At 44.6% G+C, this 16,263-nt stretch overlaps 1 protein-coding gene across 2 annotated transcripts in view; it reads left to right on the top strand.

Annotated features, from left to right (window-relative positions):
• RFX4 (regulatory factor X4) overlaps positions 1–16,263 on the top strand; it is an 80,244-nt gene that overhangs the window by 32,579 nt on the left and 31,402 nt on the right. For both annotated transcript variants that reach the window (XM_039230450.1, XM_039230451.1), the window contains exons 7-9: positions 3,080–3,224; positions 7,629–7,723; positions 8,138–8,255. In XM_039230450.1, coding sequence (XP_039086381.1) covers positions 3,080–3,224; positions 7,629–7,723; positions 8,138–8,255 — 358 coding nt within the window. The remainder of the gene's footprint in view (positions 1–3,079; positions 3,225–7,628; positions 7,724–8,137; positions 8,256–16,263) is intronic.

Raw genomic sequence — 16,263 nt, 5'->3', positions numbered from 1 at the left:
ATACTATAAAAAATAACAAAAACGTGTACAGTGAAAGGTGGCAGAGCCCACTCTAACTCCTTAGTTGTAACTTAATGACATAAAGCTTTGTGTTTCCATTAAGTTTGTACCTTAAGGAAGGGAATCTTAGTCTATTAAGGCAGCCTATAAACAAATTCATTAAAATATCAATGATCTCAGGGTACCTGGGTGGCTCAGCCAGTTAAGCTTCCAACTTTGCTCATGATCTCACAATTCCATGGTTTTGAGCCCTGCATCAGGCTCTCTGCTGTCAGCATGGAGGCTGCTTGGGATTCTCTACCCCCCCCCCCTCACTCTGCCCCTCCCCTGCTCAGGCTCGCTCTCTCAAAAGTAAATAAACATTAAGATAATTTAAAGAGAAATATCAACAATCTTAAAGCAGAAGGGGCAAACTGGTGGCCGCAGATGAGCCCTCAGATGGGTGGAGCTACTTTTGTTTGATTTGCATGTGTTCTAAAGTTGTTTTTACTTCGTTGTTAAAAGCTGAAACTGGGAGATGACAGCTAAACAGCTCCAGAGCCCCATTTCCCAGGTCAGGGATCAAGTGGATGGGCTGAGCTCTCTCTGCCCAGCTGGCATTGTGCTCCCTGTCAGCCCCACTTCCTCTTATGCTTGGCTGGCCCATCTCGCTCACATTATCACCCGCTTACCCTCTCTGTGTTAGGTTTGCCTTCTCTCCCTTATACTGCTGTCTCTGGGTTGGTGCCAGTTATTCAAGGTCAAGGTTGAAGGAAGGGGTTTCTGCTTAGAGTGGCCTGAAGGAGGCCTCCAGGCCACACTCACATATGCTCACTGTTCCTGCCCTGCCCCTGGTGCAAATGGCACAGGGAGATTGGGAAACCAGAGGGAAGGCCTTCTGTGTTCATGCTGGCTGGGAGAGAGGCCCTAGCTGGGCACTGTTCAGGATGGGGCAGAGGCTGACAGATTAGTGGGATTTGAGGGAGAAAACAAAAAACATTGGCAAAATAGAGGAACACTGCCCTATTTCCAAGTATGCATGCTATCTGGTTCCTTCCCCAGCTTGGAAGAGCTGGGCTTGGGTTGTATCAGAGAACTAGGGCTGGCTTTGGTGCTGCCCTCCTCAGCTCAGACAGTCTAGGAAACCTTTTAACCTTTAATGCACACGTAGGTAAAAGCATCCATATCCATACCTACAGCCATCTGCACATGCACGTGCGCTTTCTCTGCTTCCCACACAGACGGTACCTGTTCTGATTAGTATACACTACCTTTCTGTCCTCACAGGACAGCTCTCAGACACATTTCTGAATCACCCGAAGGAACTGGGGTTGGTGATAGGAATGAAACCATGGAACATCTTAACTAGTATGCCGGCGAGCTTTCCTAAACACATAGAAGTCACACTTAAACCCCGGCTCTCGATACCCCGGACTTTTCAGATACACTAAGCAAGCAACTTGGCAGTCCTAGGTCAACTGTTCATTCCAAAATATCTTTTGAGTTCTCCTGTATGTTTAGTGGTACTTGCCCTCAGCAGAAAAAAGAAAGAAAAAAAAAACATGTAAACCCAAAAACAAAAGTGGTGAGTGTTGTGAAGGAAACAAAATGGAAATGGAGAGTAATGGGGCATGTAAGTCCGATTTAGTGGTTTGAGAAGGCCTGTCCATGGGTGTGACATTTCAGTTGTGACGTGATGGCCGGGTGAGCTGGCAGGGACTACATGTGCCACGGCCCTGCCTTGTCCCTGTCTCACCTCAAAGAGAACAGATCTGAGTAACAGCAGCTCATTTATTGAGCTCTTACCCCCCTAAATGGTGCCCTTTTCAAACGTTATCTCAAGGAAGGTTCCCTGGTGGTCTGGTGGTTAGGAATTGGTGCTGTCTCAAACATTATCTCAAGGAGTCCTCAAACAGCAGCCCTTCTTAAGAGGGAGACACTATTACATCTCCATTGTATAGATCAGGAAACTGAGATTAATCTGTTAGCCTGCCCCAAATCAGTCAGTTGTTTAGCAGCAAAGCCAGGAGTTGAACTAAGTATATTCGAGTCCAGGATTCCAGACCTTTACATTTGGTAAGGTTTTGATTATCATTACAGACTAACCCAACTCATATATTCATATATTTTAGGCCTCTGACCTTTGAAGAGTTCTGCAGTTATTTAAGCAAGAATTTACTTGTCTTCGGACAGTTTGGGGATAAAATGGGGTTGCCACTGTTTACCTTTGCCTGGAAATTCACAAGCATTAAGAGACTTGTAATGTCCATTGTGTATTGGAAATCTTTTTTTTTTTTTAATATGCAGGTAAAGGAAAGATCCTAGAAATGTTTTTCTTGGCTTTTACCAACGTCGTTCCAACTTGGTGTCTCCAAATATTGTCCCAACTTGCAAATTTAAGTTTTCTAGTCATGAGGGTTTGCTGAGGAAGCCACAGGTTAAGTGTGCGTGTGAGCCTGCGCACATACACGCACATCACACGCACATTCATAAGCTTCCGAGTCTTAAGGTGTTGGTTGTCTCCCTTTCCTTCCCTCCATTATTCATATTTGTTTTCGTGACTGTAGTTACCTTAAAACCAAAAAGCAGATATGGAAAGCTAGACCATAAACTGCCTCAGAATGCATTTATAGGAAAAATACACACTGTAAGATCTCTGGGATTAAAGCTACCACAGGCCCATGGGGAGCAGGCCCATTCCCCCCTCTGAGCCCTTTGTTTCTCAGCCACTAGAGACACATTACTAAGCACAGAGCTCCCATCCCACGAGCTGACCTCAGAAGGCTGACGGGTCTCTGGGCTTCATCCCATTGCTCCCCAGGAGTCAAGACCAAAGGGATTGGGAACAGAAGGGTTTGGTCTACCCTAGGCCACCCTGGAGTAATTTTTTATAAAGACAAGAAGAGAGCCGCAAGAGAAAAGAGTGTATATAGGCCTGAGTGATAGGCTCATCTGCTGATTCCCTGAAATTGAGTTTTCCTTAATTCATTTCAAAGTAGTTTACAAAATACCATATGCAGGTTCATTAAAAAGAAAATAACTTGCAGGGGTTTTAACCTAACAGCCCATGAGCTAATGAGTTGATGGGATTGGATTACAGGCATCTCGGACAGTGATCCACAGTGCAGACATCACATTCCAAATGCTGGAAGACTGGAGGAACGTGGACCTCAACAGCATCACCAAGCAAACCCTCTACACCATGGAAGACTCCCGCGATGAGCACCGGAAACTCATCATCCAGTGTAAGATGTTCCACCGAGGATTGTTGTCTTTTCTGTTTTTGTTTTTAAAAGAAAGAAAGAAAATGTATCTTGGTAAATATTTAAGTGACATTCCCACCCTGTGCTTTCCCCCCAGGATTCCTTCCGTCTTATTGTTCCTGTTAAATGGGTCAGCCCAGATGGGAGGGCTAATTGATTTAAAAGTACATGTGTCAACATTGCTGGGGAAAAGGGGGCCTGGTGCAGTGGGCGGCACACAGTGTTATGCAAAAGGCTCCAGATGTGACCCCTCAGTGCCAGAAATAGTTCCATAGGTGGCATAAAAAATGAGAACAAAAGCTTGTTGCCTGTCCGAGTGTAGGTCAGCCTGGCGTCAGCCGGACAGGCTGCCTGGTTTTCAGCGGAGGGTCACGCGAGTCAGCCCACCTATTGGCAGGTGAACCTTTCAATCACGGTAAATGTTGGAGAAGGAATGGATGGTGGTTTGCATCTGCGCGTACATGTTCATGTCCCTGTGGACAACGACTGTAGGGATACTGCTCCTCGTGTTCTCTGGATGAGGTCAGGTTAGTTGTTCATGGTAGCCAAGGACTTGAGGAGGCCAGAGAACATGACCACTGTCAGCACTTCTCCGCTGTGCCCCCCACAGCCCCCTGCCCAGGGCATCCCACACCCGGCCACCCCAGACGCCGGTCTACTGGCAACCTCCTCACGGCTCAGCCTTCCTTTCTTGTGCCTCTGGAGGGGAGGAGTATGGAACGGTGAGTCCACACTTCTCCCGCCGGCTCTCAGAAAGGTGGGTGCTGAGTATGGCTGGAGGTGGGGGGATGTGACAGCTGGGGCACTCTTACCTTCTGAGTGGGGTGAGGCCTCAGATCCTGATAGTACATTATTCAGGAAGCTGCACAGCGGCTGTGCCTCAAGAAGAGGGGTCTGTTCTCCCAAAAGCCCCAGGCCCCTCAGATTTCCAGTATGTGCCTTCTGTATGTCCTCCTGAGGGGACTTACTTCAGCCAGCCTAAGCATGTGGTGTTTATAAACAAGAAAGTTCCTATTAGGGGCCTCTTTCCCACTGAGTCCTTTTCAAAAGCAATTGGAACAGCTGAGACCTGAACCCCGTGGACCTTTCCTGGGGCTTCTTCCCCAGAGCTCCGTGGACACTGTTCCTTCCTCCGCAGCAGCCCCCAGCCTGCTTTCCCCTGGTAAGAGCTTTAGAGATGGTCCCGAAAATAATGATTGAGCTCATGGACTGCCTAGTCTGTGCAGGGTCTTGAGTCAGACCTACCACACACGTGATCTCACTAATTTTCTACACCAGCCCATGGGGAAGATACACGGCACCCCCATTTTACAGAGGACTAGACTCAGCCCAGGCGGCAGGGCTGTGCTCACACCTGCGCCTCACCACCACGTACTGGTGCTGCTCACTGGGAGGAGCAGAGGAGACAAAACTGATGAGATGTGGGCAAGTTCCAGAGGCTGCAGGGCCTTTCCAAGTTCTTGCACTCACGCCTCCTATTCTGTCTGTCCCTACTCCCGGTTGTAAGGCCAACAGAAAGCGTGGGTGTCAGCCCCCTAACAGCACTCACCGTACCTCTGATCACTGTGTCCCCAGGATCTCATCCCAGGCCAGCCATGGACAGGTGCCAGTAATGTCTATGCAGGACCAAACAGATGAGTGGAAACCCAGAATGATACAACTTCCAGTTCTGCTAACTCCCAACAGCATGAGACCCTGCTCTCTTCCCCTCAGCACCTTTTGTGGAGGAAAACAAAGGGGAAATGCAGAAGGGGAAATGCAGTCACCATCACTTGCTTTAGGGACCAGGCTCCGAGCCTTTGCTGGAGTCCCCCGGAGGTTACTGCGGCCTCTCCAAGAAGGAACTTTTGGGAGTTTTCTCTTCAAGTTCTCTCAGGCCCGGGACAGAACAGCACCTTTTAGAGCTGTGATCATACTTTTCTTCTAGTGGAAGGGAGTGACAAGGTCAGTTCAGCCCAGCCGGCACTTACTGAATGCCTGTCCTGGGCCAGGCACTGTGTTAGAAGCTGGGCAAAAAAGCAGTGAATAATATGGACACTGCCCTTCCCATGTGGATCTTAGAGCTAATGGCAAATCAGAAACAGAACAAGTAATTTACAAATGGCTGAATGTTTCCAAGGAGGACATACTTTATGATGCAACGCCTGGAACAGGAGGGCTGAGCAAGCACACAAGCCCTTAAGGCAGGTGGCCCGGCACACGAGTGTCATCCTGCATCTCCCACCAGACAGCTGAGAAGTAAGTTCCTGAACACAACTGTGTGCTGCACCGACCATGTGTGCATCAATCTTTCCTTATAACTAGTTGTCAAGCCTACACAGTCCTGTTTGGGGGGGGGGGGTTCCATCTCCTCTGTGAAATAGGTCCTGCCTGGAAAGACCCCCCCCCCCACTTAATTAAAAAGTGCACATCAGGACTTGAGCAGACTGATTAGTTCCTTATAACTAGTTGTCAAGCCTACACAGTCCTGTTTGGGGGGGGGGTTCCATCTCCTCTGTGAAATAGGTCCTGCCTGGAAAGACCCCCCCCCCACTTAATTAAAAAGTGCACATCAGGACTTGAGCAGACTGATTAGTTCCTTATAACTAGTTGTCAAGCCTACACAGTCCTGTTTGGGGGGGGGGGTTCCATCTCCTCTGTGAAATAGGTCCTGCCTGGAAAGACCCCCCCCCACTTAATTAAAAAGTGCACATCAGGACTTGAGCAGACTGATTAGAATAACTATGGTAAGAGCAGAGGGTTGGGGTGTCCAACTGACCTTGATTCATACCCCGGCTCCAATGTACTGTGACCTTGGCTTCCAGGTCTCTGACATGGGGACAATGTGGAGGGATTAAATGGGGCAGCATGCACACTGTGTGCCCGGCACAGTGCCGTGGTTAGGAGGTGAGCGTCGAGTCAGGCTGTGTTTGAAACCTGCCTATTCAGTAGCTGTGAGACCTTCAGAAAGTCACTCATCTCTGAGTGCCTCTGCTGCCTCATCTGTAAAATGGGGAGTAGAAAATCATACCAGCCTCCTTGGGTTGCTCATTTGTTCATTCAACAAACATTTGAGTGACTGCTGTGTCACATTCTCGAGGTTGCTGTAGGGTGGGGTGAGAGTGTCCACATCATTAGGGAAGTGCCTGGCACAAAGAAAGAACCTAGTAAATGTCAGCTGCAAGCATTTGCCTCGCCACCTGCGAGGCAACAGTGCTATCAGGAGAACGGGAACACCAGAGAAGTCAGGCGTGGACTCCAGTCCCTGCTCTGGCCCTCACTCACCCTTTGACTTTGGGGGGGTCACTTAATCTCATTTGGACATAGCTTCCTCATCTATAAGAGGATGCAATACCAAGTCAGCAGACTTCTCATTCAGCCCCTTCTCATTCTGAACTGTCCGGATCTCCTGGCCCCGGCAGCTGACCTCCATGGCAGTCATCGGCTCAGGAAAATGGAACGGGTTGGCCAGACTGGTGGAACGGGATGACGGAAACCACTCAGGCAAATGAAAGCTACAGAAACATGTGGGTCTGAAGGCGTGGTTTGGTTTACTTAGCTCCACATGCAAACCCCCCACAAATATGGCAATCAGGAGAGATGTTACAAACCACAGCGGTGTTTGTTTTCTGTTCACTTCAACAATCACACAGCCCTTCCAGATTCAGTTACCTGACATGCAGCTGAAGACAGGTTATCAATGGTATGACAGCCCTCCCATTACTAATGCGGAGGTTGTTTCCTTGCTGCGATGAACAGTGAGTAAGCATCTGCTACATGCTGAGCTCTGAGAGGCTGGTTAGGGCTATTTGCCCAATATAGCTGTGGTTTAGAAGCTCTACCATGAGGCAGAGAGCAAGGGAGCTGCGATGTCTGTGCCCATTTGTGCAAGGAAGCACGTCCTGGATAACACCTGTATACAGGGAAGGCCTCAGCTAAGAAAGATCCAGATGGAGAGCTGGCATGGGAGACACACACACCCCCCACCTCAAACATAGCACAGCATTAGTGATGCAGGAAAGGTGAAATACAGAAAATAAAGTGCTGTGGAAGCAGAGGACAAGCTATCAGTTCTGCTGGCGAGGGGCCTGGGGAGAGAAAAAAGGATTTCACAAGAAGGGTCATTTCGGCTGGTCCAAGCAAAGGGAACTAACTGCCTGAGAAAAGCAGGGTTTGTTGGGGGCAGGGCGCATGGCAAGCTATATGGGGTAGTAGCCAGGCTTTCCGGTGCTCACGGCTGTGAAGATGAGCCTGGAAAGGTAAGTTGGGGCATGCTTTCTAAAGTCTGAGTGCTCCGCTGAGGCTGGAGTTTTATTTTTATTCAGTTTTATTCCTTTGTTCTTTTAAGATGTGGCTCTGTGTAGACACAGCTGCAGTGATGTGTGGGGGCTCTCCTTTGTTTGACAGTGTACCAGGAGTTTGACCACCTCCTGGAGGAGCAGTCTCCCATCGAGTCCTACATCGAGTGGCTAGACACCATGGTGGACCGGTGTGTTGTGAAGGTTGGTAAGCTGGAGCGGAAGGAGCAGCCCTGGTACTGCAGCCCACCACTCACCTGTGTGGCACTTCGCAGACGCAGAGCCCCACACTGAGCTGTCTGAGTGTTCCTCAGCCCCAGGGTTCCGGGGAGAGGCCTGGGCCCCCTCCCGAGGCGGGGGTTGCAGGAGGCAGGACCGTGAGTCTCCTTCCCTTGATTCAGCCCGGTCAGCGTCTCTTTTATCTGCGGTGTACATTGGTTCCCGACATAAGATTTCATTTTTTAAAGTGTATTTTTGCTGGTAGAAACAGAAAGTCAAAAAGCCATTGTTCCATAGCATTGAACTTGGAGATCCATAAGCCTTCCTATCATTTTTCAGACAGACAGTAATAAAGGAAAGGTTAAGTGATCACTGTGTAAGCCGTTCATTTTCTTGTAGGTGGCTGCCAAGAGACAAGGGTCCCTGAAGAAAGTGGCCCAGCAGTTCCTCCTGATGTGGTCCTGTTTCGGCACAAGGGTGATCCGGGACATGACCTTGCATAGTGCCCCCAGCTTCGGTAAGGCTGCCCCAGCCCTCCCCATACCCAAACCCTGTTTCTCCGGGCTTCATGCATGAAGTCCACCTCTCCAGACCCAGCCGTGATCTCACTTGCTGTCCCTGAGCTCACAAGGACATCACCCTGAAACGTGTGTGTTCTGGAAGGACACAGCATCATCAGGATTTCTGGGGATTGTGTGCTAAAGCATATAAAAATGCAGGTCCTCACAAGAGAGTGCTGTCTGAGTTGAAAGAGGAACAGATAGCACTAGGTGTGTGCCTCTGTTGCCCGGTGTCCCCAGTGAATACTGCTTCCGGGGACTATTTTGCAGAATTCCGTTGTGTGCACTTCCCAAGAGTGGGAAGTAGAAGAATCCTCTGATTCTTTGATTCTTTGATTCTCTGGTTCTTTGAACGTTTGCACATGGCTTGTTTGACACTCCAGTAGTGGAGTGGCTAAAGCTTTCTTTAACAGTGTGTGCCAGTCTGATAACTAGAAGAGGACTTTTATGTTCATTATCCCTTGGGTCCTCCTCACCTCCCTACCCAAGTGCTGCTCCCAGTGTAAACGGGCCTTGAAATCTCTGCCCAGGAGCACTTATCATGGTCTGCAGGCAGGAACCTAACACTGACTTGGGGTGAATGCTATGCTGCATCGTGAGATGGTTTTCTACTTTTCACTGGGAAGAATGGAGTATGCATTGGGTCCTGGTCATCATTAGCAAAGTGAAGGGAAACTTTAAGGCATCATCCAGACATTTGAAACCTCAAAATGCTTTGGCCTCACATTTCTAGGCATTTCGGCAAAGGGCTGTTGGTACATTTTCTGGGTAATTGCTTCTGCTCACTATTTTACTTTGCAAGCAGAGGTGTGGTTTCATTTCTCATTATCTCCAATTAAGCCAATCAGCTCGGGGTTTCACTCTGGGTTTAATTTGACACTTTTCCATCCAGCTTTTTATGGTCTTGTCACCATTTTCCAGTTGTGCTATACAACGGAGCAAGTATGTAGTGAAACAAAGGCAGCACTATTTTTTCTAAACAGCTCTGTCCATGAAAGACTGTGTTTCCCCAGTTGGAGGAGGGTTTTGTTGTAGATTTCTTTAATCTCTGCTTTGGGAAGTTCTCTGCTCTGGCTTGCGCCATAGCTACAAATGCGGGGCGTCCTCTTTGAGTCATGGATGGAAGTGTTCTGGTGACTTCTACCTGGGCAGTGCCATCAGGCATGGCATTGTGATGACTTCCAACTTGGCCTAGTTAGTGTTAGCACATGTTACCTCTGGTTCTGGGCAAGTCACTCGTGCATAACTGCTTTCAGTTAAGCAAACGGTTGAAAAATATTTGAGATTTTTTTTCTTTGCTTCAAAATCAAAGAATTGACAGGATCACACCTGTTGAAATGCATACCCGCATCCACAAAGGAAGCATCCCTTTTCGGTTTATCCCTTATTCTTCAGTTTGCTGATTCTTAAACTGATTATGTATATTACTGAGTATCCTTCGTTCAACAGGGAAAGTAATTCACTTGGCAGTATTCTTTGAAATTCATTTGTTTATATTAAGTTAATGTGATAAAAGAAGTTGGGACAGTAAAACAGTCAGGGTTCTATGAAAGGGTTGCATTTATCACTAAGAAAAACTTGAAGTGTGTTTATTTCTTTTTGAGCCATGTGCTATTTGGGGACACACCGAAAGCTTGGACACATGGCAGAAATGGCCACAAATCTTTTGAAAATAAAAGAAGGAGATACTAACCCAATTTCACTTTTACAGTATTTTCCAACCTTAAGTGGGGTGAAATAATACCTGTTTTCAAGTCCATTTAGCAAACTGTCTGCAACGGTCCTGCTCATCCGACTCATTGTTGGGTTTTGCAGCTTGGGGTGACGGGCAAGTTGAAAGAATTTGCGGCAGACAAAAGCCCAGCTCCCCCTTTCTGCCTGTATATGTCAAAGACACAGTTGGTGGTTGTGTTTGGGTCATGTGTTCCCTGTATAAAAACAGCTAATTAGGAAAAAGAGCCCTCTGTTCACGGGCCCCCTCCCCCAACCGCAGGGGCCAGCTCCATCTATCTTATAACTCCCACACGATCCTTGCCACCATGAATGGTGCGGGCTGACCACTACGTGACGGTGGGGATTGTCACCATGACCCCGGCGGGTCTCTACCACCTCTTCCCAGAACGGCCTCTTTCAAAGGTAGTTGACTCCTTTCTTCTCCTTAATTCCTTTTCACTCTTTTCTTCCTAATTCCTTCTCACTGAAAGAGCCTATGCTGTGAACCAAAGTAGCCAGACGTTCTTTCTTTGCTGTAAGCAGAAGTTTCTAGCAAAATTAGACCCCTAAGGTAGGCTGGCAGGCAATGAACTTTGAATCCTAATGGAGCTGAGGAAAATAGGGTTTCTACTTTTAAAACACATACACGCCCCGTGTTTTCCGTTGACTGCTGTGATTTCAGTTCACAGGACACCTGGACCCCAAGCCAGTGCAGGTGCCTTTACCCTCTCTCTCTGGGTTTTCACCAAATGCCTCTGATTTCACTGTTAGGAACATCTGGAAGTAAGAGTAGTTTCTGGAAGGACTGGGGCATCAAACGGTTTGAAAAGTGACCCGGTGTTTGCCGGCCAAGGAGGCAGGACTGCAGACTGCCCAAGTTTTCACCTGCTTATACACTTGTTTGCTGGCTGAGCGTCACAGCTGACCCACTCGGGGAGGCCATACAGGAGCAGCCCTCTCAGGGATTGGCTCCCACGCCACGTGGCCATGACCAAGCCTTCCAGACGGCTTCTCCGGGTTTAGAGGGCTGGGCTGGCTCTCTTACACAGAACCTGCCAAATGTTGCACATGTCAGCCAGGCCCCCACCAAGCACTAGGAGGCAGGAATTGCTTTTCCTGGATTCAGGGGCAAGCAGAGCAGAAAGGAGAGGGGTCTTGCCCATGTGAGTACCACAGGCTACGCTGAGTGCCCCACTCCCTCCCCTGGAATCTTTTCCATGCTAGAGCTCCTGTTCTCTCTGCTAAGCCACCACCTCATCTAACTTTCTTCTATTGGATACTACTCATAAAAACAAGGTAACATTTATTGAAGGCCTAGTATGCACCAGACATAATATTGGGCATGTTCTCATTTAATTCTTGCAACAACCTGTGAGGCCTGAGGTAGAGCGTAAAGCAAAGGCAGGATAATGACGCTGGTTATAACAGACACCTAGGAGGCACGTGCCACTGCTGGTGTCTCACATTAACTCTGCAAGGCAGATAATAATAGGTGGAAAGGAAGCTTGGAGAATTTTCTTGCCCAAGATCAATATGGCAAAGGAGTGAGGGGCAGAGCTCTGTTTCAAAATCAGATCTGCCTGACCACAAAACCCATGCTTCTTCAGTTACCATGACTCAAGCGCATGCCCTGGGCGCAGATGCATTGCACCAGAAGGCTAGACAAATTTGTTTAATCCTTCCTGGTGGACTTTTAAAAATCCATATTGATAGATTTAAAATATTTTTTCAGGGGCGCCTGGGTGGCTTAGTCGGTTAAGCGTCCGACTTTCACTTAGGTCATGATCTCGCGGTTCGTGGGTTCAGGCCCTGCGTCGGGCTCTGTGCCGACTGCCAGCTCAGAGCCTGGAGCCTGTTTCAGAGTCTGTGACTCCCTCTCTCTCTGACCCTCCCCTGCTCACGCTGTCTCTCTCTCTCTCTCCTAGAAATAAATAAAACATTTAAAAAAAATTTTTTTTTAAAATAAAAATAAAAATAAAATATTTTTTCAAGCCAAAAATAGTATCTTTCAACTGTTGATAACAAAGAACTGTCAACCATTATTCAAGAGTGAGGGCAAAGTAAAGACATACTCAGTTCTACAAAGACTAAGAGAATCTGACCCCATAGAACGTCACTTTAAAAGGCACTTAAAGGATGCATTTCAGCAAGAAGAAAAAGCCATAGCTAAGGCCTGGGTGACAAGAAACAACCATGTTTTTAGTTGTTATTGTGTGACAAATTATCCCAAAGCATAGTGGCTGAAAACAGCCCTTTCATTATGCTTATGGATTCTGGTGGGTCAGGAATTTGGAACACAGCACAGCAAGGATGGCTCGTCTTTGCCCTATGACCTCTGACCTCTTGTCTCTGCACCTCAGATGGGAACACTCAAAGACAGTAGGACATCAACAACTGGAGGATAGAATCAGCTGGAGGCTTCTTCCCTCACATGTCTGTGCTTGAGTTTGGATGACTTGGATAGGACTGTGCTCAGGATGCCTTCCATGACCATTTCATATGGCTCAGTGTCTACACCACATGGTGGCCCCTGAACAGTTAAAACTTCTCACATCGTGGGTCACTATTCCAGGGGGAAACCACGTTGCCTTTTATGACCCAGTTCCAGAAGTTAAAGTGTCCCTTCCCCCCATACTGTGTTGGTCAGAGAAGTCACAAACCTACCAAGATGGAAGGGGGTTCCATAGACGCACCCCATTCTCCAGGGAAGGAAGGTCAAACCATTTGGAGGCCCTGTTTTAAGATGAGAGAAACTAAGTTTGTAAGCACATTTAGTTACTGATTATAATTTAAAAAATAAATGTGTGTTTAAAAAAAGTCAAAGCAAATTTTAGGCTACAATATAATGTGAGGTGATAGGAAGAGAATCTTCAAAGACTGGTCATAGCATAAAGGTTTTTATCTCAGAATATTAAATAACTTTAGGCTTCGCTGAAAAAATGTAGTTTGGATTTAATAAATATGTGGGATTTATGTTAATAAATTAACAGATCATCACTAAGTCATTAAAATTTACCAAGGAAAGTGTAAAATTAGGAAAAAATGGCAAGATAAAAGAAGCATAGATAAAGGATGGTAAACAAAAACAAAATTAGGATGCTAGAAGTAAGATCAAATGATAATCACAATAGATGAAAAAGTCTCTTCCTTCAAAAAACATCTGGCACAAATGTTTTTACACTTTTTCAAACTTTTACTAAACTCATAAGAAACATAAAATATTTAATGAAGATGAATATGAAAATTGGTGTTTCAGGAAATAATATCAAAGGAAAGCTATACAACTCATGAAGCTAATATCATCTCAGCTATGAAGCTAATATAACCTCAATCTCAAAATCTTGGAAGAATGGTAGAGGAAAAAAACAAATTCTGACCTAACCACACATAAATATAGATGAAAAGTTCTAAATAAAATACTAGCAGATCAAATCCAGCAGCAAAAATCTTGAAATCATGATTATTAAGGTTTATGACAAGAACCATTCAAAGTCATAAAAGAAACTAATAGTATTAACAGATGAGAAAAATCATATGATCATCCCTATAGATATAGAGGGAAAAAAGCATTTAATATAATTCAGCTCCCAACTATTATTAAAAACAAAACAAAACTCTTAGCAAACTGGGAATTCACGGGAAATTTCTTAAAGTGTTAAAGGGCAACCAAAAATCTACAGTGAACATCATACTAACTGGTAAAACTTTAAACGTTTTCTTTTTTTTTTAATGTTTGTTTATTTTTGAGAGAGAGAGAGAGAGCGAGGGAGGGACAAAGGAGGAGGAGGACAGAGGATCCGTGCTCCCTGCTGACAGCAGAGAGCCTGACACAGGGACTGAAAACTCACAAATGGTGAGATCATGACCTGAGCCCAAGTTGGACGCTTAACCGACTGAGCCACCCAAGTGCCCCAAGTTTAGAAGTTTTCTCATTCAAATCATGAAGACAAGAATGCCTTTTAACACTATTTCTAATAAATACTGACTGGATACAATAACTAACGGTAATGAAATATAAGAATTGGAAAGGAAAACACAAAATTGCCTTTAGTTATAGATGTCGTGATGGTTGACAAAAGACAATCTACCAAATAATGGAACAAATAAGAATTCAACAGTATTATTCAATTCAGTTTTTTTTTTTTTAAAAATCACTGGCATTCTTAGCACTACCCAGAACATAATTAGAAAATATAATTGTGTGTGTATATAAAGTATATATTAAGTACATAGTAATCTATAGTATATTATATACTATACGTATACACACATATACCATTCAAAATAGCGACGGAAACTAGGTATCTATAAAATAATTCCAACAAAAATTGTCTGAAGATCTTTAAGGAGAATATTTTAAACTATTATTGATATACCATGTTCATGTTTGTAAAGAGTCAACATCAAGGAGATGTTATCAGTCTTATCAATTAATACATAAATTCAATAGCATTCCAATCCAGTCCTTTTTTTCCTTTGCTTTTGACAATCTGATGTTAAAATTCATGTGGAAAAGCAAAAGTCCAACAGTAGTAAAGACATTTTGAAGGGAAAGAACAAGACATAAGGACTTGCTTACCTGATACTCAGGTTTGTTATGGAATAAGACAGTGTGGGCTTGTAACACAGTTAGACCAGTAGAGCAGTGAAACAGAGCAGAGGTGCCCAAGACAGATGGACACGTAACTTGCCTTTACTTCATCAGATGCTTTTTCCCTTGTCTACTAAACAAGAGGGTTGTATGTATGACAGAAATGGCATTAAAAGTCAGTGGATTAGGCAAATTTCTGGACAAGCATTTTAGGGTACATAAATATCAGACTCCTACATCTGAAAAGAAACATTAAATGGGGGGAGGGGGGAAGACCTTAAACCTTTTGGAAGAAAATAGGAATGATATTTTTATGATCTTGAAATAGTACTTTATTTATTTAAAAAGATACAAAAAAGGACCAGTCATAAAAATGTTGAAAAAAATGAACTACATTTGGATTTCAAACTTGTGATTAATAACCATACCACTAACAAAGTTAAAAGATAAAAGTCGCAGAGGAGAAAATACTTTGCAGTGCATATAACAAAGGGTTAATATCCAGAATATATAATAAACCCCTCTAAATAAATTATTTCAGTATCCCCGAAGAAATTCACACAACCCAATATTATTCAGATATCCCACTAGAAAAATGAGCAAAGAATATGAATAGGTAATTCACAGAAGGGGAGATATAGATGGACAATCATCATATGAAAAGATGTGCACCTTTCTAGTAATTAGAGTAATGCAAATTATAAATACAATAAGATAACATTTCATACCCTTCAGACTGGCAAATATTATATTTCATATACTACCAATAGGAATGTAAAAAAAAAATTGTTGAACAGTCTGACATTTCATGAGACTGAAAATGCGGGCACTCTTGGACCCAGCAGACCCAAGAAACAGGAACAGAAAATACCCATTAGAGCCAGTTTCCAATAGTGGAAAATTATAAACAACCTGAATTCTATCAACAGGAGAATGGATAAATAAATTGTGGCGTATTCAAACGGTGGCCATCAAATTAGAGCTACATGCATCCATCGTGGATAGATTGGCTAAAGCAACTTGTGGGAAGCTGTATGATACCATTTATATCAAGTTTGAAATAGAAAACAATATCATATGTTGTTTATGGATACATAAGTATATATAATAAGAGTAGAAAAACGCATGTGAACAAAGTATCAGATTCAAGTCAGTGATTACCCCAGAGGTTGAACACAAGAAAGCAGAGAAATACAATTAAGAAAGAGAACACAGAGGTTTCATCTTTATCTTCAATTAAAAAACAAATCTGGGGCCTCTGGGTGGCTCTGTCAGTGAAGTATCTGACTCTTGATCTCAGTTCAGATCTTAAACTCAGGGTTGTGAGTTCAAGCCCAGCACTGGGCTCTGCCCTGGGCTTGGAACCTACCTAAACAAACAAACAAAAAACAAAAAAAACCCAAATGTGATCCAAATATAGTAAAAATATTAAGATATTATAAAACTAGGATCTGAATACACTGCTGTTCATTTAAAAATTCTTTGTACTTTTCTATATGTTTGAAATTTTTCATAAGAAAAGAGAAATACTTTGATTTTATGAATCAACTATATTAACCTGTAGCAACAACAACAAAAATCTCCTTTGTCTGTATCCTGATACGTTTTTCCATGACAGGCTCTAATGTTAACTCTGACTTGAGGCCAGTTGTTTAAACCCT

This window comes from Hyaena hyaena, unplaced genomic scaffold, assembly GCF_003009895.1.
Source record: "Hyaena hyaena isolate Hyena2069 unplaced genomic scaffold, ASM300989v1 scaffold_46, whole genome shotgun sequence".
NCBI classification, from domain to species: domain Eukaryota; kingdom Metazoa; phylum Chordata; class Mammalia; order Carnivora; family Hyaenidae; genus Hyaena; species Hyaena hyaena.
The sequence above is the reverse complement of the archived record's forward strand: the minus strand, read 5'-3'. Positions and strand labels throughout refer to the sequence as shown.